Source organism: Melanaphis sacchari, unplaced genomic scaffold, assembly GCF_002803265.2.
Source record: "Melanaphis sacchari strain LSU unplaced genomic scaffold, SCAv2.0 Contig28_pilon_pilon, whole genome shotgun sequence".
In the NCBI taxonomy this organism is placed as follows: domain Eukaryota; kingdom Metazoa; phylum Arthropoda; class Insecta; order Hemiptera; family Aphididae; genus Melanaphis; species Melanaphis sacchari.
Genome location: NW_020271162.1, coordinates 1,838,359 through 1,865,155, shown reverse-complemented (window position 1 = coordinate 1,865,155; position 26,797 = coordinate 1,838,359). Strand labels below are relative to the sequence as shown.

The following is a 26,797-nucleotide window of genomic DNA, read 5'->3' as shown; positions in this document are numbered from 1 at the left end:
CGCGTTGTGCAACGCAACGGCGGCGGCCGTAGAATCGTGATCTGACCGTCCCAGAATACGATTACGCGCGCGCGTGATTATTACCCGCGAGGCGGCGCGGCGCGAGCAAATACGGCTTATACATACCTAACTATATACAATATTATACGCGTACATGCAAGTAGGTGGACCGATATATATATATACACATACTGTATAGGTATATTTATATTATGCTATGTGCTCATATACATGCCGAGAAGAATACAGGTGGACCTGTGCGAGCAAGTCGAAAAACCTAACCGTCGCGCGTCGTGCGTATTAATTATAATAATAATAATAATAATAATAATAACATTATGATGCGAGGTGCTGCGCGCGGCAGTCACTGTTATTATTATATTACACGGCACTGCCGTTTTGATTAATGCGCGGCGGCAGTGGCGGGCGCGACCGACTGTCGGATTTTTACGCGCGCGCGCGATCGCGAGCCCTATCGGAATTCGCGGTACGTATGCGTATGTTACGGGTACGCAACGGCGACGCGCGATAATCGGCACGCCGCGCGACGCCGTTGAAAGCGACAGTGTCGGCGTGGGCCTGCAGGACAACAGCACAAAGTACCAAACGATATTAATATTATAATATCACCATCGTTGTACGTACGATAATAATATATATATATATATATATATATTTATGTATATATTATTAGTTATTACATTTTTAGCGTAATAATTTAACAACAAAACATTGTCTTCCACTGATAATCGGCTGTTTAGTTTAATTAAAGTTAATAGCAGTGTTGGTGTTGTAGCGTACGACGGAAACGGAAATATAATTATAAATGTATAATAAATTATGGTAAACAGTATACTATACTATCGCGCATGACGACACCGCCGCCCGCGACGGAACAATAATATAATATCATAATGAATATTTTGACATATTACTGAATTAATAAAATATATATGTATATATTATGATACTATAAAAAAATGGTGAACATAGGTACGTTTCTAAACATAAATAAAACCTAAACCTTTTCTCTTCAAAATAACAAAACGTGTAAGTAAATAAATAAATAATTAATTAAATCGAATGTTTATTTTTTATATTACAATTGTTTATTTATATATATATTTTTTTTTTATGCTTTATACTTTATACTTTATATCATTATTTTAAATTAAATTACTGAAATAACCACAGAAAAAAAAGAAATAAAGATAGAATACCCGATAAACACGATGTTCTGACTGCATAAGGAGGAATATAATACCGGAATGTTTTTTATCTATCGTCAATGGTAAATACGTATATAGTCACACAGCAATATTTTTTCCATCCAAGTATTTTTTTTTTTTATAATACATTATTATTGTTGTACCGTGTTTCATAATAATATGATATACATGGTAAAATGGAAATTAATTAATTAGTATAATTAAGAAACACAATCATTATTAAGTACCAAAAATGCAACAAATACCTATATGCACTTTAAAGTTTTCAAATTTATTTCACTCATTTTAAAATAATATTTAACAAATAATTTCAAAAAATATTATTTATCCGATAAACTATTTCTTGCATTAAACACATACATGAAAAATATTATACATATAAGTTCTGTTGTAATATTATACGTATATAATTATACCGAGACCATGAAGCACTTTATTATTATTGTTATACTTCGCACGATAGTTGGCGCCTATATCTTGACGTTGACCTTATTCATATTTCATTCGATTGAGAATTCGCGACTAAAAAGGTCTGAATTGTCTTCTATGTTTTCTATATATATGTAATAATTATAATAACTATAATAATATATTATAGAGGACATAGGTGTACAATAAATATATTTACTTTATACTATTATAATTATATTCAACAGCGTAATATCAAGCTATCTATCATCAGTTTTATTTATCAAATATCATAGTTAACACTCCAGGAAGTGTTTATAATGTTTAAATACAATAAATATTAATAATTATTAAAAATGTTATCTGTAGATTTTTATTTAGTAAATGGAATGCGATATTTATGAATGGAGAAAATAAGTTTCACAACTAATCAAATAAATATAAAATTTTAGGTTCACCTATATTTTTATTCCAATAAGTCCATTATTTAGAATAACTGAAGAAAGAGAATAATTTCCATCCATAAAATAAGTCAATCAAATTTATGATAACAAAACGTGTTGATACCTATGATATATGATTCATAATATTGTAACATACCATTCGATGGTATTTGGAAGACCATCATGTTTCAAAAATATTTGTTTAACATGAAAAAACTATTATTTCAAATGAACGATTACTTTCTAACTATGAAAAATATTGTTAATTATAATTGAACATACAAATTAATAATGTTCAACATATAAAAAATATTATTTTGCTTTGAACTTACTCAGTAATAATAATAATTTAATAGTAACGTAATAATAAATTACTTTTCAATATTAAGTACCTATATAATAGTAAAATATATACAGCAGTAGTCAAATAATAATAATTTAGCGATGGCAATAAAATACCCGACGACACGACGTCGATTGATCGATGATCACAAATTATGTGATCAATATAATAATAATAACAATGGTTATCGATAGCAATAACTATAACTCGCTCCCCCTTCCTCTACAACCACCGTACAATACCCAAACCAAATGACTACTAAAAAAAATAAAAAACTTTCAATTATAGATACATAAATGTGTATGAATAATATATTACGTGCATTACTTTTATTGTATAAAATCAATCGTGCGGTACCACCGTCGTCATGTATACTGAGAACTATAATATATATATATATTGATATTATATTATAATAAGTGAATTATATTATGTATTATATTGTTAATATTGTATATTATATTAAAAAAAACATAACATATATTTTATACGCTGCATAATAAACGATCGCAACGAAAATTGGGAAACGAAAAAAATATTTATAATTATACGATTATATTATTATACTATTAAATGCAATAATCTGACGAGTTTTTGCGACGATCGTTGTTACCATTTCTGTTAAATAGAATATTAAATAATTAATTGGTAAATAAAGAAATTGAATGTCACTGGCAGATACTGCATTTGAGCATTTCTAAATATTATATTTTTTCCTGAAATACTAGTGTGCAATTATTACATAACCTCACCTATACTACTCGATGGTTAAATATACCCATAAAAAATAGAACATTTATATTATAATTCAAAACGCGCGTAACGAAAAATGACGACGAAGACAACAATCGTCGCGCGGAACGGATTATAATTTTTATGAGCTCGAGGTGTCCCCAACCCTCCCAGCATCGCCACAACCATCACCGCCGTTTTATTACTATTCTATCTGATTTATATATACATGTAGGTATACACTTTTTTTTTTATCAGACCAAGCTGTCGATTGAAAACCACCGATATTGCCGCCGTGCAGTGGGTGATTCGATACGCACCACTAATCATTAAAAAAAAATCGTCGCAATCGGCGAACGATATACTAAGTATATAATATATACTCGTATATCTGCAATAATATAATAGTCACCGCCTCAAGATTGATTTCAATAAAAACAATTATAATCAGGGTTGTGAATGTTAAAGAACATAAATAAAAAAAGCATATACCTATATATGTTAACTAAAATATATGCAGTTTAATAAATTTACAATACGATAAAAAAGTGAGTACGTAACGCAAAAATAATTCCACGTTAAAAATACGAAGCATGCCAGATAAAATGTCTTATACCTACACATTCTTTTAATTAAATGAATGGGTAAAAATAATCCAAATACCGCATTATGACTCACAATCGACAAGGTAGACTATATAGTATGTAGAGAGGTACAGGTATATATCATCATTGGGTTTAATGTTTGTATTGATTTCTTAGTCATGATTTGGATTTTTGAATAAGAAGCGAAAATATATTGTATACCCAGTGACTGACATAAAGATTAAGATATCAAGCATTTCATTTGGCGCCAATATACCTACCTTTTATAAGATGATAATATCCAAAGTATAAAATATTCGTATTAAGTATAATAACTGAACCTTAATAAAGGATTTATGGCAAACAGGTTGCTAGCGTCACGTCGTCCCGAACCTATACAAATCATAATGGCCAACCCCAACACGACAGCACCGTTTGTATGTCAAAATATCCGAATTCTTAAAACTAAAAAGTATATTTTAGATTTATCAACAGTATATTATCTAAACAGCCACATAACGTTGGAGACAATTTTCAAAATTAAACTGAATAATAATACTTCTATTTCATTAAATTATAGTATTGAATTGATTTATAATAAGTGTAACAAATGTTTTAAATATACATACGACTACGGCATAATTTTACATGCATTTTCTCCTTATAACAATAATTTCAAAACACTTACCTTGATCGCATAAAATTCCTCCCCAGTTAACGTCACAGATACACTGCCAAGAAGTTCCATTACAATATCCATGCTTACATCCAGGATACGTCATACATTGATCGCACAATTCACCCTGCCAACCTTTCCGACACCTATTTTTTTTTAAAACAAAAATATCCATTTAAATACAAATTTGACATATTATATAATAAATATTAAAAATATAACGACAACAACTATGTACCATCGTATTGGGAAGTATAAACAAAATTATCACATCGTAATAGTTGTGGGTTAATCACAACTCACAAGCTTACTCATTATTAACTTATAAAAGATATCGATTTTAGTTTCTAAAACTTACAAAAGATTATTTAAATATGAGTGCATTTTTTAAACTAACATCTACTAACTGATTACGGTATTATTTATATACAAAATATACAATATACCCATAATACCTAATAATTTAACGCACAAGGACTCAAACAAATATTTTAAGTTATTTATAATAATACAAAGATGAATGGAATTACTGCAATGTTAATAAATTATATAAACTTCATGAAAGAATTACACAAAAAAAGAAATGATCTCTTCTTCTTAATATATTCTTATCAAAATTAATATAAATAAGTAAACTAATTATTATTGATATGCCTAAGATATGACCATTCTTCGACTTTTTAATATTTTTGTTACATTTGTTTATTTAAAAATTAAATTAAATAGGTACACGAAATGTTTCGTAACGAAAAAAAATTATTTATTTAGTTATTTGTTATTGACGTGATTTATAAGGTCACTCACATTTCGACCATATAATTATAATTTATTGTCATACATAATCATATAAAATGCTCTAGGCTTGAATTTAATTATAAGATAATTATTACAAACGAATTTATTGCAAATTTATTGCAAACTATATCAAATTTTTTTATAAAATAGCTATTCAAACGGTTCAACTTTATTTGATTTTTTTTTATTAACTATATTATTTTTGTTAAGTTACATTCCATGTATTTTATTGTTTCAACTCAAATTAATATCTTAATTTCAACGTTTTTATATAAAAAATCATAGAAGTAATTATTTCAAGATTTCAATAATATATTCAATGTCTAATCCAGATTATTTAAGGAATTTTCATATTTTTTTTTAGCGTTTAAGTATTTATTTACAATTTCCTTTGATTTTGATGGTAATTGTTCTTAAAAGAAAAATAATTCATAATACAATTTGCAGTACCAAAACGACTGCGTTCAGTCCTCTGAAAAACATAATATTATCGTGTTTCTATAAGCTGTAGGAGTAGTGCGAGTGGATGATAAAGAAAAAAGTTATTCTTATCGCCTATACCGGCCGGAAAACTCAATTTACATGAGGGCTATAAACCAAGCACCAATAACTCATATCTACAAATTCTAAGCGAAACAATTACGCTCAAGTTGTCAAAGAAAAAAAAATGACTTCGATGATAATAATATTAGCATTATACGTCTTTACTACAGTCGACGCACACCGGGCTTGGCTACAGTGTTTCATCGACGAATTTCGAATCAGCGGATTTGTGAGAAACGCGCGACTGCGCGCGGTGTCACGAGTAGGCATATAATATTAATATTAAACAATATTATATTCGGGGAATGATATCGTATCGAATTAATTAATAAAAATAATATTAAAGTCTCACGCGCAGCGCAGTGACCGTTGCCGCCTGCATCATCCACACCATACGTTATATGCACGCATTTCGTATTCATCGGACGCCGTTGTGTGAGAACTATACGGAGCTTGCAGACTACACGACGAAATTCCGCCGCCGCCGATGCGTTTATTAAAATTCGGCGGGCGTACTCCCCCGCCGTCGCCACCGTCACCGCCGACGACCACGGCGAGGACGTCGACGACGACGACGACGAGCGACCGAGCCCGCTGCGATATCTCTCGAAAACTCGAGGTTTTTTCCCACGCCCCCGCCTCCCCGAACCCATCGAACGAGCAAAGAAGGAGGGTCGCCGGACTGCGCGCTGGCCAGAGTCCAACGACGACGAAACCGTACCGCCGGTGACTGTACGGCGTCGTGTTTATACGACATAATATTATATTATATTATATATATTTATTTTTTCATGATTCGAATACGCGATGATGAGTATAGGTACGACAGCGGCAGACAACAGATACAGCTTGCTGCGACATATAGGAGGAGTTCTCGAGGGGTGCCCCGAATTCGTTTTGGACATACCTGTACGAATGTCGAATTTGATGTATTTGTTTTTGGTCTTGTGTTATCTCTTTTTGATGGGGATTAAACAGGGTTTAAATCATCCACTTCCTATACAAGTATAGTTTGTTCTCGTCCCACGCGCACCAATACGGATCGACACACCACAACAATAAAGTTCTATTATATAGTGCGTTAGATAGGTATAGCTGATATTTTAATACAATAATAAGATTCGGTGTCAAGGGTCAATGCCGAAGTGAACAAATAATTTTTCTCGGATTCCATTAAAAGTGTTTATATTGATTTATGCGAATAAAACGAAAATGTTCCACTTCATTGGAACATGATGGTTTTCTAACCCGTTATACGTTCATGTATGGAAAACATTCCATACGTTTTGGCCGGATGGTACTATACTCAGCGCGGCACTGATTGTCAGTAGGTACCCATAATATTAAGGGTGGTCTTCATTGTCATTTCATCGTTTAAGTGTACGTGCGTGACAATGAGCTGGTTCCTGTAGTGTGGCAATAAATCACACGGTCTGTAACTATAAACTATATATAGGTACTTCAGGTAGCGATACTACTGCAGTGTTTACGATGAAAAATCTTACAAAAATAGCTGTTGAATTTTACTATCAAAATGTTTAAAACACAGAAGTTTCATGATATAATGATCGGTATAAATATAGATTTAATATATCATTATATATAGGTATACATAATATTATGATAGCGATAAGCTTAACGGGAAGAGGATATACGTTACAGGATTCATTTCGGCGATTTCTCTGTCACATATCTAGTTGCGCAACCTTTATATTTTAAGTCGATGGCCGAACGGCTATTGCCGGTGAACTGCTTTATATCCTCTTTCCATGTATTATCGCCAATGCTTCATTATCGACCATAATATAACCGTTATCATTAACAGCAACGCAATGACGGTAGCACACCGAACATCGAGGTCGTCGCCGTCGTCGCCATCGTCATTTATGATGTATAATAATATATTATATTATATTTAATAACCACGCGTAGGTTTTTTCGATATAATTTTAAGTATATATGTATAATGGCTGCTATAACTACAATATGTATATAATAATACACTTACTCGCAATCTCCGGGAGACTCGCACTTTCCGTGTACGGGATGGCATCCGGTCTTGCACACGGCTGTAAATAAACATTTTTTTTTTTTAAATATGATTATTATTACTATTTTAACATTAATAGTAAAATCATTCATAAGCAACATGAGCGCAGTGAGGAAGTAAATATAAGTAAATCCGAGCACTTACCTATGTCACATGTATCACCCTGCCAGCCGGGTATGCATTCTTTCCGGCCGTCCGTGTCACCGCACGTATAATGGCCGAACCGATCGTCGCGGGGCTTACAGAGTTTTGTACAATTTTGTCCGTAGTAGTTGCGATCGCACCTAACGCGCACCCGGTACGCCATGCGAGCAGTATGGCCCAGGTACGACAGAGCTTTCCACTCGTTACCGGGCAACAGGATTCCGGAATACGTGGCCTCTTCGATAACGGACGTCAAGCCTGCAGGAGTACATAATTAAACGATGAGTTACAATTTTATAACCAAGACTAACATAGTCTAACATTGACTATAGAATAAATCTGTTGGGGAACATTTAAGGGCACAACTTAGGCTTTCGATTTTTTTTCAAGTCGGATAAAGGTAAAAAATGTTAAAAAGATTTAATTATTTTATATTATTTTAAAGTGTAAATCTAGTAATTGTCATGTAATACTAACCCAACCCTATTTTATTATATTTTATTTTATAGATAGGGAAATACTTCCAGTAGTACTAAATTTATTAAAGTATTATAATTTATATTACATTAATGCCGCGATGTCTGTTCAATTGTATCTACGTCATGACCATTAACCGGATCAAATACTTCATATAAATTTATTCATATTCAAGCGAAAAAAAAAACAATAATTGCTAACGTTTAGTAAAACATTTTTTATTTACATATTTTGTACATAAATGTGTTATATTTAATGTTATAGTAAAACGATTATTTCTATACTATATGAGATTATTAGAATATAATTAAATTATTATGACTATATACTAAACACCTACCAGCTACCTAATTTAATATTATAGTTTGTCCAATTTGTAATATTATACACCTGAAGTTTATGTATTTTATAAATAAATATATGTGTGTGTGTGTGTGTGTTTATATATGTCTATATATTTTATATTATGATTATTAATTATTTTAATCGGTCAAATTAAGTTAATAACGTGGTTGCCGGTCAGTTTCTAATCGGAATTACTCTATAATCATTAGACTAAATAACGATGTTTTCATAAACTGGCAAAAGATATAAATTGTATAGCTGTTACATACAGTAATAATTATACAATTATGTTTAATCCTATTATTTCTGTGTTACGGAATCGACTGTTTTTTTTTTTTAATTTTTTTCCCGTGTTGCCGGACGATTTCAACTCGACCGCCGCGGCCACCGGACGAAAAGCCGGTACCGCGCCGCCGATTCGATTCGGTACCTGCCGCTCTCAGCTGTATGTTGTATATTATTATTATTATTATTATTACGTTGTTCCTAGTATATAATATAATAGTTGCAGCGACCAACACACACACACACACGCACGCGCCTGCGCTCAACAATAGTATAACAACGACGCGCGTGGAATTGATTGAGACGATTTTTTATTTCTTCTTCTATTCTCCTCTGTCCGTTTCTTAGGTGTTTCGCCTTGGCTACCCTTTTTTTTTCCTCCGTTCCGTTGTTCACGCGCGTTTATCTCTCCGCCGTAGGTAGGTGTACAACAATAGGCGTCATCGTCACAATCATACACACACACACACATACGTACAGTCGGACGGACGGACGAACGATATACATCACATTATTATTATTATTATTATTATTATATAAATGTGTGTGAAAACAAAAAGAATATACTACGACAAATCTTCAATAGTCGTACCTATATAGATGGGCACTGCAGTAACATAGTAATAATGATAATATAACAACACAACAACAATAGTAATAAAACCGTCGTCCCGCCGCCGCCGCCGCATTCCTACACGGAATTGGAAATTGGAATCGTATCGAACACTGTCTTATTATATATTATTATTATTAAAGCTATAAGTAATAGTCATAATAATAATAATAATAATAATAATATAATATAATATATAGCGTCCAGAGTGTATAATAATATTATTATATATTGTATGGGTACTAGTACGAGTACGAGTACCGCGATGACGATGATGATGATGATGATGATGGTAATATTTTACGACAATATCATCTCGTAGCCGCACCGCGTCGTCATCGTCGGCCATACACGGCCGCAGCGGCCTATGTGGCCCCAGCGGAATGGGACGTGACGCCGCCACCGCCGCGGCAATGCTATGTATACCGCGACGAAACGACCGGTACGATTGTTGTGATGCGCTTACCCACCGCAGTATCGATATCAATACGTACAATACAGAATATAATAATATACACACACACACATAATCCGACAACCGGACAACATCGACAACAACAACAACAACAACAACAACTATAACGATATACGTCTTCGATCGCCTCATCCCATCACACGGTGTTATGTGTGTGCGCTTAGTATTGACGAGGGTCGACGACGATTACACCAAACTCGTTCGCATTGTGCGTATGTATGCGCGCTGTGCGTGGGCGTATCGTGTGTGTGTATATTATATCGGCCGGTCACGTCGAGCCATATAATATACAATGACAACGACGACAATAATATATTAATAATAACGATATATTTATATTATTATATTATATTACATGTGACATTATCGTCTTATGTCTCGCGCGCTCGCGACATACCACGACCGTTTGAGATATTATATTATGTACGTTTTTTTATTATTGCCGTATGCCGTGTACGAGTATATAATAATATATGGACTGCAATAATAATATGATCGTTTCTAATTATTATCGTTATTTCTTATTAATAATATTATGAACGGCGTCTTACCTGTGTAATTGTTGTAGTCCATCGCTTGCAATACCAGAGTAAATGATCTCTGAAACAGAAAAAATATCCAATAAAACCATTATTGTGGCGATATAAAATACGCATATATTACACTCTACAATATAATAATAATAATAACATTCTTAGTATGATAATAATATTGTGCAGTCTTAATGGTATGTTATGCTCTCGCAGAGATCATAATAATGTGTGTTTGCAATTATTAAACGATGATCATCATATTGTTATCATCGTATCCGACGATGGGCGGCATTATAATTGCCTAGCCTATAAACATTTTCGAAATCATCTTTCGAGCTTTAACCGTATGCCGATATCGCGCGATGCGGGACGAACCCGGCAAAGCAAGAACCGCGATAAATAACGTATTTTTTATATTTTAACGTCGTCGGCGACGTTGTGGCCGTAGTTATGCTATATGCAGTGGACATGCGCACGCGCACGAACGATATGTCCGCTGAGTACGCTTATTTTTACATTCTTTCTGTGCTTGTATGTGTATGTGTGCATATACAATAATATACAATATACATACAAGTGCGCACTGCTGCACGTACATACGTTCGCGTACGATGTATTTGCACCCACCCCCCTTACCATAGACCGCCGACAAGACCGTGTACGATATTTGTCGTCGTCCAGACGACGGTTGCCGCAGAGTCGAGCGAGCGCGCGCGCGCGCGCGCTGGCCCGACGATAAATCATCATCGCGGACGGCGCGACCAGAGAAACCGCAACCAGAGGTACATAAACGCGTACTGGTATATACCTATAAACACACGAGATATTATAACAACACTGCGACATACACACATACACCTATATATGTATTTTATATTATTGTAATATTGTGTACGCTATAAAAAAAGTACGACGACCGACTCCTACGCGAACCACTGCACTGCTGTCACGGCAGACACGATTTCTACCTATATATATAATATTATAAACGGTCTGCGCACAATTTGCTGCACCGCGGTAACCACCGCGAACATGTTGTACCGCGGGCGGTATATAGGGTCCACCGCGACTCCGCTACGTATACATCGTAACGCCATAACAAGTAACAGCGATCGATGTATAAGTACCTGCATGCAGCGACTGCAGATGACGCGCATTGTAATCGTTTTTCTTTTCTAGTTCCTATATAGTACTCAGTTGCAGTTACAACTCTGCAGCGTGGTGTGGTGAGGAGATGTAACGTTTCGGATAATGTACAGCATCTTAGAAAGTACTCGTCATATTACCGTTGAGGTATAGCGATTTGTGGATCTAAAATTATAAGGTAACTTTAAACCCAGAACTTTTATTTATGAAAAAAAAACTATAATTTTAAATTTTAAACTTATTTCATCTTTGTGCATTAACTATTATTTCGATTGGATTTATATTGTTATCGACATCGATCGGAAACTCGTTGAAACTCGGTGCATATAAATTTCCCGCGGAACCGGCGCTGTTATAAGGGTAATATTTTAACGGGTACCTGTTGATTCGTAAAAATTCTCTTCAAAGGTTTGAAAACATAATATAAAATATAGATATACTGTTTATCCTATGCGTATTCGCGACGCAGTCGGTTTAGGGATGTGAACGATTTTCAATCGACAACACACTACAATAAATTTGCGTCTAAAATATTATGGGTATACAACACGATGGGTACTCGCGTCTATTTTTCGTCGATCACTGCGTATACCTACGTATAAGGACTGGTTGACAAAAAATGCCGATTACGGGAGTAGGTACGCTGCAGCTTGCGAGCCCATACAGTCGCCGCCCGAAAAGAAACCGTCACGTCATCACAATCATATACTTCGGCGGTTTCGGCTAAATAAGCCATAACCCGTCCGCCGCCGCTTTTCCGCCGCGTCACCGACGCGTAGGACGCGTGCGTGCCCGACCGGTCACCGTAGCGGCGGCAGCGGTGCAACAATCATATAGTAATAATAATAATAATAATAATAAAGCCACGACGGCGGCGTTTTTCCGCTACGTCACGCCACCGCTCTACGCTCTACGTGGTACACATATACACTAACGACTGCAGTACACGCCGCGGACTAATTGCCCGGTTGCGGATGACTGTATTATATATTGTGCGCGCGCGGCGGGTGCTACGCGCGGCCAGGCCGTCCCGCGAACGAGAGCCCACCACACACGGCCGCGGCGAGACCTAATATCCATTATTATTATTATTATTATTATTATTATTATTACGCCGTCTAGGCTGGCGGCGGCAGTTTAACGACGCCACGATATGATAAACGACGACTTGCGAGTAATCACCGCGGAGCGACCCGTTCGCGCGCAACGAGGAAATTAAGAGATCCGACGGCGGGCGAACTCGCTAACGAGGTTGTAAATACATAAGGCGATCCGGCAATACAGCAGGCGCTTCCGCTTTGCACGTCGGTATTGCCGAAATAAGTCATCTATTAATGTATTAAACAACAACCGCACGTGTTCGTGTGGCAAAACTGAAATTATCGGTTTGTACGAATTCGGACGCGATATCTCAATATATAGATTATAGAGGTATATATTAGGCTGAAAGTTACGCGTGACCCCTGTCCATTTGGATGTGCACAATATAATCTGTGTAACTCTTATGCCCCGTTTTCACTGAAATAGATAATATTGTACGACTTTCAGTTTTATCAAGTAAAAATACGTACTAAGCATATATTATGTATATAAATATATATATATATATATATATATATATATATATTAGTAACATCTTTTAGATATTATACTATAAAAAAAATCAGTTTCCACCGCTCACTATTTATCTATATGAAACAACTCTATAAGGTCAAAAAATTTCCGCTTTCTGCAAAGCCTATATTTTTATAATACTCCGAATAACCACGTTTCTTCCCAATTTGATGTAATTTGTAGGGTTTTTAACAATAGAAATAGATTATATTTTTAACTTCACGCAGGGTAAAATATAATAATTGCCGTATGGTGAGTTTAACCATCCATACACGTATAGTTCAACTCTATAGGGTGTCAGTGCATAACCAGTTTTTGTTGAATGCGGTGGCTCAAGTATATACTTATGTACATGTATATAATTAATAATTATGATTAGATCTACTGAACCAACAAACAAGGGTCTGAAAACTTTTTTCAATGATATGCATTATATTATATGTATTAATCGACGACAAATGTATATAAATATATAATACACAGATCTTTTTTAAAGAATTTCATTGAATATACTACAATATTTTAAACGTAGTTTTTTACGCACATACTTGCAATAATATAATGATAATACTTATTTAAAACGGGGCTATCTTTTAAAAATCGAACACAGCATTCTGTTTTAAGTTAGTCAAGCTAAAGTTATATGATGCTCTAAAAAAAGACAATGAAAACTATGCGTATAATATACCACACAAATACCTACTTAAGTTACCTACTATAATATAAAATGATCATTATTGTTTGTACGAATGTTAAAGTATTTTCGTCGTTTTAATACCAGATTTCTATGAAACAATTTGGATAATATTTGTTTTAAGCTGTCATCACATAGATTCATAAATATCAAAATTATCTAGACAATGATAAGCACAAACTCCTCATTACAAAGAGAAAACTACCAAAGAAAAGCTATCATGATATTTTAAATGTATACATTATATATTAAATACAAATTTTAATACCTATATATTATATATATACTAAACACCACGGTTGATCATAATTTTATTACTATATTTTGAGTACTTGTAATTATCTGTAATCATTTACATTCACCGATATCCATTATAATTGACAATTTTTTTTTATACAACTACTATACTGACTAAAGTAGGATAATATCATAATTAATATTTTAATATCAGTCCATGGCCCGATTTATGAGTCTTTTTTTCGATTATAATATATTTTTCTGAAATCATAAAATATTAAAATACATAGATATAACTTTGAAACCATGCCAATTAATTTTACTTCCGCCTCAGTGTTCCACTGGGTGACCATCTGCCTTCTACTTAATTAATATATTTTGTATAAGCGATCTACCCTGTGAGATTAAACATTTTTAAATTATATTCTATGCAGATGGTGCTATAAACAGTTTAGAATAATTGAAGATAAAAAACAAATTATTTTATTGAGTTAATCAGACAAATTAACTGTATTTCGATTAATGGTAATATGTTTTTAAGCATATGACAACGTGATGTCAATTATACATCTACGTGAATCAAAATTCCAAATTTAGGTATATTACATATAACGATATTTAATCGTTTTATTTCAAATATTGATCTTTATATTAACATTATACTTTAATTATTTAACTGGTCTGCTATACAGGTGTTTTAATATCCTATTAACTAGTTTCCATCTGCAGTACTGTCGAATATCAATTAACTATCACACCATATCAGTCACAACTCACAGCTATATATAAGAATTTAAAACACATTTATGATTCATTGAACGTAGGTATATAAACTCCGATAAGTATGTTTTGTTTTTAGTGTAGTTTGGTTTTGTTAATCTAGACGTGCATATTATATCTTATGACGGCAGCATTATTCTACGAGTGTCGCATTTTTTTTCTTTTTAATTGTATCGTATGTACTTTTGTTATTATTTACATTGTTTGTAAATAATAATTTATTCAAATTTGACAACGGTTAATGATTGACGAACAATCGTCGATGGTTAATTGTTGAGGTTGTGAATTCTATAATAACTATGACGTACATAACTGTAATCAAAGGTATGCACGACGTCTGTTGATGATGAAAATAAATAAATACCGTTTATAATAACAATATATTCCAATAATGCACGGTGTGAGTGGTCTCTAAAACGACTGCAGACTGTCATCATCGAAATCGCCGATGCCCATAAACCGGGTTAGGTTAAGTTATAATATATAGTATATTATAAGTATACCTATACCTAATAATATCGTATGAGTATACGATCTCGTTGATAATGTCTGAGGTAACGCATCCGACACGTCATCGGCGGTCAAGTCTCTTATCGACGACTACAATAAAATAATATCATACTAACTTACGTTATACGTTTGTAATATATATATATATGTATCGATCGCAGAATTCAACTGTTCAAGTATATAAAACTTAATAATGTACGGCTTCAGTAGTAGTGCTCGCGCGCGCGCGCGTTACGCAGTTAACGCGGTGGAACGGTAATTATGGCGATGGAATATAATAATAATAAGAAGAATAAGAATAATAATAGCTGCCATGGAACGACGACAGAAAGACGACGACGACGACAACAACGACGCTAACGTGCGCGTAGGAGGAGATCGCGGTGCAGTATACCACCGCCGGAGGGGTTTATCCGGCAATCACGTTGCCGCCGTCCCGGTTTTGATTGATTTATTACATGAGCGCGCGCGCGCGAGCTCGCGTATTCGTTACCGGGAATATAATATGTACGACGATGGTACAATACGCGCGACGGCCACGTCCGAGTACGCAACGGCGGCCGCAGTCGGTATCGCGTGCGTGCGCGCACGTAGCGTACCGAGAAAAAAAAATTGCAGCGGCGGCGGGTCCGGTGTGCGGTGGTGGCGCCACCACCACCATCGTCATCACCACTAAGACGACGACGAGTGTCTGTCGGACTTCGTCGTCGTCGTCGTACGGCCTATGAATAAAAGAAACGCGGTCACCTCACCCAACCCCGCCGCGGTGAAAAAAATCAGCGGAAAAAAATCCACCGCCGCCGTTCGTATACCTGTACGTTATCCTGCGCCGTATATTTATTCTGTTGACGACGATTCAATCGACCGCCGCGGGGTCAAATGTTGTCTCTAATACTTGCAGTAATGTATACGCTTTACTTATAATAGTAGTCCAGGTCTCATATAGCTCGACAGTCGTCGTATGGTTAAGTGGCGACAGCGGCGTACGTGCCGCCGAACGACGACACTGTGGCGCCGCCGTACGTACGACGACGACTCCGGAGTCCGGAGACGCCACGGTCCTAGCAGCGTGTCGGGCTTTTGTTGACGTAAACTGCGTCGACGGCGGTAAAACACCGATGGACGGACGCGGGAGCGGTGCATCAGCGGAGGCATCGACACGCCGCCGCTACACCGATGCTGCGCGACATACGCGTCACTCTCGGCAAGGGGCCGAAGCCGAAACAATGGCGTAAAAAATTAAAAGAAAAAATCATTTTTTTTTTGTTTTTTTTACGAATGAGAAAAAAAAACGTATAGACAAAAGTATCGACCTCGCGCGCGCGCTCATTATGTCATTGAACATTATATTATGTGACAACACACTGCACACACGAGAGCACCCGCGCAACGTTTATACTAATATATATATATATAAATATGCATAATGATATGACGCACGTTGTAATTTATTATAATTTTATTATTATGTATGTCATGATATTATTATTATCTGTATAACAAAATGTGTTCAGCGGTGATGAAAAAAAAAAAAAACAATGATAATTATTAAGGCGGCGGGACAGTCGTCACACGTGCGCGTTCGTATACGTCGTGTGTTATACAGTATATATTATTATAATATGTAGAATATAGAATAGTGTTGTTTGCGGTATATGTGATACAGCAGCAGCTGTTGGCGGTACGGATTAACGGTGGAAAAAAATCCAACCGACAGATGACCGAGGGACGAGGACGACAAAATTATCGTTGTATTGTTTCGCGTGCCATTCATATAGTATATAATAATATAATGCAACGTGAACGACGACGACTACAAGTGACGGTGCCATCCCTGAGCGAGGGACGATAACAACTCTGACAATAGTCGAAAAAAACTGCTGCGCAAAGTGCGGCGCGTTGATAGTCAAGTGCACCGGTCATCATGTACTCGCATTAAAATTATAATGTAAGTGAAAGTGTGTGTGTGTGTGTGTGTATGTGCTGCCGCGGGGGAGTCATAAACAGAAAAAATCTACAAAACAATATAGTCGAACGATAATCCCGCGGGGTCGCGCGCATCATTAACCAATATATTATTAACATATATGTATATATATATATGCCCTTCTGACCCCCTTTCCCGACCAATGCAGCCGTCACACATGTCGCGCAAAAAAATCTGCGGTCACTGATGCAAGGGCGGTGGAGTGGCACGCGCCGCACATCATAATACGTATATTTTAATACACTGTGTAGTGGTGTATACGCGCTTTAAACACACGCATAGTGGAAATCGACTAACCCCTTTGCAGTGTGCTATATTTGTACATTGTTACAGATATATTATTATCTAGGTTTAGTAAATTGTAGTATAGTATTTTTTTTATGTAACTACTACTACAAACGGAAATTTTAATGAAAATAACGAGTAGGTTACATATATAATAATATACCTTTATAATGACAACGAGGGGGGTTAAAGACTGACCGGCGGCACACGCTTAAAAGCGGCATTAGCCGTTAGACGCGACGAAAAGCCGACGAGAGTTGGTCTTCGTCGTCCTTGTGGTATTCACTAATTAATCGGAAAATACTGCAATGGTTTTTTACCGTGCACGCCACCACCACCATCGGCGGAATTCCGACTGCCCGCCATATTATTATAACCTGCACAACACCGCATCACCAACAGCGGAACAGGTATGCAGCGCGGCGGTGTCGTCTCGTCTCTCATACGTTGCCGTTGCTGTTGCTTGCTCGTTGCCGCCTAGCGCACGCGCGCGCGAGAAAAAACCCAATTAACGGCGGCAGTGCGGCATGCGTGGACGTCGGCGTCGGCGACAAAAATATTTGTATCCATCATCATCACTGCTGCCGCCGCCAGTAAAAACAACAACCAGACAATGACGCGCAAACACGACTATATACGCGTTCCAGGTCATTAAAACTTAATGTTTTTTAATTCGGGGCGGCTGCTGTGGCGATCGTATTGACCCGACAACCTTCACCGCCGCGTAAACGACAAAAATTGGATAATTTTATTATTATTACTCTATACCTCTTTTACGTATTCATTATATTATTTATACGGTCGTCATCGCAGGTGACTCTCTCCTGCCCGCACACGCCGCACCACCCGCACCACGATCGGTGACCGGTGTGCGCCGGACACACGTGACAGTCCTCCGATAGGACGAGGAGACGTTTCAGCGGGATCGTGTTTTTTAATTAAGGGTGGGCTTTTAATCAACTGCTGCTGCCGTACGGATGGCGACTACGGTGGTATTACCCCGCCGTAAAACGTCGCCGCCTGCACCAGCGCAAGTGTATATAAATTAAAAACGGCTAGACCGCGGCAGTCAGATAGTGTACGTACGAGTGAGAGAGAAAGAATGAGTGAGAGAGTGATTGAGAGCGTGAACGTAAAACGGTAAGAGCGATAAAGAGAGAAAGACCGCGAACGGAAGAGAGGACGACGGCGGCAACCGGTCTGCCAGCTCGTTTCGCCGCCGCCGACGACTAACGCGCGCGGCATGAGACCCGAGCCAATTAACGAAAAATATAATCGGAAGAAATACCTCGGCGGCGACCAAGACGACGAGTATTATTAAAAAATAAAAAAAAAAAAGAGACGAGAAATACCGAAATCGAATCGAATCGTACGATAAATCGTTGTCGTCGTATAGTCGTCGTCGCCGGCATTGTAGTGGCGGCGACAGGTGTGTACAGGCGGTCATTGAAAATAAAATAAAAAACCGAAATAAATATATACATTTTTTAGAAATGCTACGTTTGTTATTAGGTACGTCGTGGTTGTATACACACACACACACACACACACATACATATATGAGCGTTATTTATATAAATTCGAATGGTACTATGATATTATATCTTATAATATTATTATTATGTATTCGATATGTATAAATTCCAATAGTATTATATACTATTATAGGACATTTGAATATTCAAATCACGCGCGAGCGAGCGCAGTCACATCGGCAGCGGAACAGCAGCGGGGCTTACCTAACTTGCAGCAGCTCAACACACATACACGCAGATACACACATAATACGTATAATATCATTGACACGAAAATATTGTAGCTGTAATATATTATATTATTATAATATATTGACGGTTCTCGGAAAGTTCTTTATGCGCGCCACGTGTGTTTATGTGTCAAACCGTCCGCCGCCGGTTAAAACGATTCGCCGCAGTCGGTCGTCGACTACGGTCCACGATATTATTTTACTATAATAAAATAAATTATAAACAATATTATGTATTTTATATTTATATATAAAGTTATTATGTACGGTACACGACGGGCTATTATTATTATTAATATTATTTATTACAATTGTTATAATCGTCATCGTCCTGGTCGTTATCGGTACGATCGAGATGTATCGATCGTCGTCGGTCAATAAATGAGCGTCCGGTCGTGGTGAGCGGATTACGCGCGGCAGTGGTAGCTTTAGAAATGGACGTAGAAGTACATAGTATAATAATATAATAAATACAAAGATCGTGACCCCGGCTTTTTTTCTCAGTCACTCGCGGATCTACGAGTTATCGGGGCTAACATTTTAGACACAAAAACTCTAATACCCCTCTGCGCATATACGAGTATTATATTCTTATATACTACACGAGCCGCGCGTGAACGATGTAAAGCACGGTACGCGATGGTGGCCCCCGACGGTGCCGGAAGTGAAAAATTCGATAGGAAAAAATAATATATTACTATAATATACTAACTTCGCGTTCTGTACGACGACGACAATGACAACGACACGACAAACGTTGTATGTAGAAAAAGATCTATACAATTAACGGCCTCAACAAAAGTACTGTACGTACTTACCCATACGAGACGGAGGAAAAAAACTACGACATAGGTTGCAAAACTTATAGCAACTGCACAGTGCACACACGCGACATCGACGGTCGTGCTCGATTTTTTTTTTTTTAATTAAAAACGTAGAAAACGCACGCGACGGTGGCAGTAGAGGAAAAGGTAAAAACCACGATCGGGTAAACGACGCTTTCGTGTAACGGTGACGGGTGTTGTCGATAATATGATGCGTGTATAAGATTATGTACTATTTTATGCTGCTGCTTAATAAATAGTTTTCAAAAATACATACAAAACTTAAGCCCAAAGCCTGACAATATAGGTTTAAAAATAAAATAGTATAGTTCGCCTCATCCTCTCTCTGTTGTGATCATAATATCATACGCGTAATAAATGTTAATAATGCGATAGTAACTATAGTAACTATACAAACTAATACACATATTATATTGTATTTTCATGACAATAAATTTACAAAATAAGAAAATAATATTATAACTTTATACAGAATACTAAATTGAATAGACCCCTAATTTAGGGAGTAAAATGGCTTAAATAAAGTAAAACCTTCCTAAACCGACCACATATATTTTAATATATTAAATATTTTATATTTGCTCCAAATTTAGAACCTTAATCCCTATTAAATAAATCAAGTTAAGAACATTTCATCTTTTGTAAATATTAAGACAAGATATTTTGGTCTCTAGCGTACATATAGGACTTTGGTCTACGGCTTTTATGAAATCATAATATTTTGTATTCATTTAGTTCTCTTGTAAGTAAATAATTTAAAGTTTAGAAATTCATTCAGTCAATTTTAATTGTTTTAATATAAGTAAAAATAAAATATTTTAACAATGTGCTATATCTTATAGAATATATAAGGATTTAACGTGATCACATGTTATAGAGTACGTAAACGCGTAAGTGAGCTAAACGATTCAATTATAAATTACATAAAATTGCGAAATGGAGTTTACGGATAGACAGTACAGCATTATATCAAAACCAAACGGATATCAATCGTGCTAACAATCTTCGGAGACCAAAACAATGTCCTTCCTATGACAACTGTTTGCCGAGGACGAAACGTTCGTAAACGGCGAGAACCCGATTTTTAACTGGGACGAACTCCGTCCGTTTACCATCTTACGCCGATGCAGCCCGACTGGCGGCGTGTATATTACTATGTATAATAATACGCCCGTTACAATAATATATTATTATAACTGCGGCTGACGATTCGCGGCGGCGGCGGCGGCGGCGATGACCGAGTTAAACGCGGCGAAGAAGACGTATATTATAATATTATATACGTATTATATACGCGTAAACGACGATGAATAATTATAATTCGTTTTCTTGAAAACCCGCCCGTGTGCACGGACGAACGAAAATATATTATTCCCTATAGGTACGATAATATAATATTATATATACGTAATATATAGGTATTTATAATACGTGGTAGTGCGGCGGCGGGCGGACGAGGGGTTAAAAAACGAGAAACTGTACGCTGGTTAGATATATATGAATGTCGACGAGATGGACGGCGCGGCGGCGATGGGTCATCGGGTGGCAGCGGGCGGGGCGAAGGGAGAACGTCGAGTATATAACACACATACATACATTCATACATACACACATACATATATACGTAAGTACATAGATAAGTTTATTATATATATTTAAATGCGTTCCGGGAATTAAACGAGTTTTGTGGACGGTGGTCTTGTCGATCCCGCCACCGCCGCCGCCGCCGCAGCCGCCGACTGTCGTTTTACTTGCGCGTGTGTACTTGCGTGCGCGTGTGCGTGTACGGTGCCGCGGCCGCGATGCGTGTATAAGCTCGGACCATCCGTTCGACGGACCCAGCACCACAACGGTGGCCGCGCGGTCATTATTATAACAGATCGGCGGCAACGCCGCGGCAACAGCGGTAGTAGTAATAATAATATTGTGTGAGGAGTATATGCCACGGCCGAATAAAAAAAAAAAAAAAAAAAAAAAATGAAAAAAAGAAGAAAAAAAACGTTTTGCCGTCGTTATCGCCGGCGCGTCTGTATAGTAAATAATAACATACATAACGCGCGTATAATATCAATATAATATTATTATAATTTAATAACACCGCACACGCTATAATAATAATATGAAAATTATCGGGAACGGTGTAGGTATTGTATATTATGCCCGGAAGCGAGTAGGTAAATAATATTATATTATATATTATAAGCATCGGTAGTCCGGTAGTGGTTTCGTGATATATAAATATATATTATATTATACGCGCACACAATACCATACGATGATGTGTATATATATTTAATATTTATATATAATATAATATATACACACATATCTTGTATAATATGTCTCCGCGTATTATAATAATACCGAGTACCGCGGCCTGCACGCGACGGACACTATATTATTGTACAAGTCGACAGTTAAGTCCATTAGATCCCAAATGTCCGATATAATGTGCTTGGTACCTGCCGCTTGGCTATATATTATATTGTTATATCGTTGGCGTAGTGCCAAATAGAAGTTTTATAATCGGCCATTATTGCAGTATTATAATATAGTCTCGGAAGTCGAGACTTAAATGGGGCACATAATATTATCTCCTATTTACAATAAGTCAGTGATTTTATGTATGGGGTGGCCAATACACAGGAAATACATTGTAATAATATTTCTGTATTATTATAATGCGTACAATACGTGCGAATATACCTTTGTCTAATCGTCTACCATATCTGTAAAAACTGAAAAGGCTCGAATCCGCTCGTTAAATAACTGTGTGGCGTATAGAAATAATACCACCAATGCCACTCTATACAACAATATATTATAATAGATAATAATAATATATTTAAAGAGCACAAATAAAACTTATTTGTGACTTGTGAAGTAGGATAATGATTTCATCACCTATATAACTCAATAGTAGGTATTTCCTGGAAATACCGATTGTCAGAATATTTTGTGAATAGTACGTATAAAAACCAATTAATATTAATGTATTTTATTCCATCTTCAAAATAAATGTATTATGCTAGAACGGCCAATACGTACATAACGTATCATTACGGTCACATTAAATAGATCCACATCTTCGATAAGTGTACCAATATACTATTAAAACTATAAAAATATACTATCAAAATAATCTGACTAAATTATACTTTTATTACATAAGTCTATATTACACCGAGTGATTTTTATTATTAAAGAAGACGCTCGGTATTTAAAGCTATTGTCGTTTTTGAAAACATTAATCGTTTCAAACCAACGTTTATTGAAAAAACCATATTTTGAAATTGTTTTGTTTTTCGAGTGAAAATATACGTATTTTTAATTTCATATTGAATTTAAAATGATTGTTAAACGATTAGTAGAATAAAATTAGAATTGAATATTTTTTATCATAAAAATCTTATTTAGTAACAATCTAAAATCAGGATCATCCGCGGGTATTATTCATAAAAATCAGCCGATGAATTCATAAATTAATTCAAATTCAATAGAAGCACTTTAAAATTTAATCTCGTACTTTTTCACTTTTTTTAAATTTTATAAATGTGCTTTGAACATGCGTTAAAAATCCTAAAAAAAAGACAATAATAGTTCGATATAATATAAAAATGTGCAAAATTAAATTTTTTAAATCCAACAGCTGGTGCCAGTATACTTAAAAATTTAGATATACTGTCAGGTCATCTCTCATAAAAAATAGTTTGGCGAGATTGCACATAAAAGCACATGGGCTAACGATCCCCGCGATTAATAATAATAATAATATAATAATATGATATAAATAGTTTAATACTAACGGTCCAGCTGAACGTAAACTGTAATGCCAAGTTGCCGCCGGCTGCACCTCGATTGCTAAAGTCCGCGGGCGAATTGGTGTCCGATGATGATGCTGCGGCGTCACCGCCCAACGTAAACGAATTGCCGCCGAGGACGGGACTGGTGACGTTTCCAAAGGAGCAGTGGTGCAGGTGCGAGTTGGGTGTTTGGTGGTGATTGGAACCCATGGCCGAAAATTCGTCGTCACCGATGACCACTCTACCGCCAGACGACGCAGATGAGGACGATCCACCCGATGGTTGTTGCTGCTGCTGTCGACTCTGGTATTCGCGTAAACACACCTGAAATAGTGTGTTGCATTGCGGTGCGCCAGTACATTGCAGCGTGTTGCGCTGTGCTGAAGACGGCTGCTGTTGGGCGGACGACGAGGAATCGCTGCCACAACACTCGCCTGTGGCCAGTTGGCCACGGTAATTTTCGATCTCCAATATTTGCAGCTCGAAGAATCCCAGTGCCCGGACGTCCTGTGTGCGTGCAAAACGTTAAGAAAAATCGATCATTTACCATAATATGATATGTAAAATATATATTAGTGTGATACGTGAATACAATAAATGTTATATAACAACAACAACAATAACTATAAACATAGAGGATCACGTGGTGACGGACACGGACAACGAACTAACCAATCAGTTTGCTCGATCAGCCGTCATAGATCCCTAAAAGTATAGGCGGTAATGGTGTAAAGATAAAAAAAAAAAACTACATTTATACGACTATAACGATTTACATTGTTGTGACCATCAAACGTCATATTTTTGATCCGTTCTACAGTCTTATAACAATAATAGTGGTATCGGTTATGGTATCGGTTATGTTTATGTGGTATCGATTGTATCATATTGATGTCAATTGTATCTTGTGAGATGTGAGTATGAGATACGACTTTCTAACAAATATTGTAAAAGCTTATTAAATGAACGAAAACAACGAAAACATAATATATCTATATAGCTGAATTTATACATACATGTATGTATATAGCCGATCATTACAAAATTAATGAAAGCAAAAAGCGCAATATGAATTAAGTATAGCGAAAATGTATTAAGAGAAAAACTGGATTAAGTCATAGATGGCATCGTATCGTGTCCAAAAGTTGATTAGCTATGCCAACACTGAATATTTCACGGTATAGATAACGGTTAGTAAATTATATCATAGTTATTATTAATTGTAATATGGCCAATCAATATATAATACTACGGTATTACACTACGTAGTTGTAGTGAACTTGGCTTAATGAATAACATTAATGAATCCCTAAGCAGATTGAAATAGATTTTTTAGAGATATCTAAACATTTTGAATTTATAGCACTACAACATAATATATTATATTAATATTATACTATTATAATATACGTAATATAGTGCACGTACATTACCAACCTGCACCTTTTACATAATCGACTCCTACGAACTCTAAAATCTCATCTCATGTTGATGTGGTAACGGCTACTAACGGGTGGGGGTGGTATAATTATATCGTTTCTGCCGCTATACCTACGGGCATCAAATCCGTTAACCCGTCAGGGCGGCGACTCCGATAATTCGAATAATCGGCGTTTCGCCACCGCACATATACCTAGCCGTGAACTGTACGATACGAAACAGCAGTGATTAATAATGCGCTGTACGACGACGGCGGCGCTGAAATAGTTTCTCATGAAACTCCATATTGTTACGCTAATGACGAGGTAGGTAGTGCAGGATTACCTTTTTGTAGCAGACGGCAGTTAGGTAAAGTGTTAATTAAGATTTTATGTTTTGGGTTTTTATTTTGTTAACATAGCTTATTCACACGGGTTAATCGTTAATATGTAAGAATTAAATTACTGAATTAAAAATAATCGAAATTTAAAGATGACACTACTCATTTAATACAATTTAGATACATAACTAAATTTAACTGTATACAAATTGGTCGCACTAAATAAGTACTACTAGAAATATTTGATTTCAATAAATTGTTTTCTATTGTGACTAAATACAATATGACTAAATACAAAATTATACATTAAATGGCGAAATGTCTGGAACATAAGTAGTTTACTGATATGATTACAACCAAAAATATATTTTACACTTTCAATAGAATTCGTAAATCCGTCTTTGAAAAATGTTAATATAAATGGTTACCTTTTAGATTTAGCACAAAACGACTTCATGAACAATAAAATACATTAACAATACCACATATAGTATAATACCTTTATTAAGTCCATTTTTGTATACATAGTTAGAAATAAGTTTATTTATAGCAACAATAATACTTATTCGACCTTTAGAAATCCGTCTCTACTTTTATTCTATATAGTCATATATACTATAGATACCCATTTAAGTTTTGTGGATTTCCTGTCCATTTTATACATAAAAGAAAAACCATATAAAATTTCTTTGTAAAT

At 35.8% G+C, this 26,797-nt stretch overlaps 1 protein-coding gene across 1 annotated transcript in view; it reads right to left on the bottom strand.

Annotated features, from left to right (window-relative positions):
* LOC112595590 overlaps positions 1–26,797 on the bottom strand; it is a 50,096-nt gene that overhangs the window by 14,532 nt on the left and 8,767 nt on the right. Inside the window, exons 2-6 of the mRNA XM_025340853.1 lie at positions 24,345–24,848; positions 10,694–10,742; positions 7,948–8,205; positions 7,762–7,822; positions 4,428–4,561 (exon numbers count right to left, since the gene is read on the bottom strand). Coding sequence (XP_025196638.1) covers positions 4,428–4,561; positions 7,762–7,822; positions 7,948–8,205; positions 10,694–10,742; positions 24,345–24,848 — 1,006 coding nt within the window. The remainder of the gene's footprint in view (positions 1–4,427; positions 4,562–7,761; positions 7,823–7,947; positions 8,206–10,693; positions 10,743–24,344; positions 24,849–26,797) is intronic.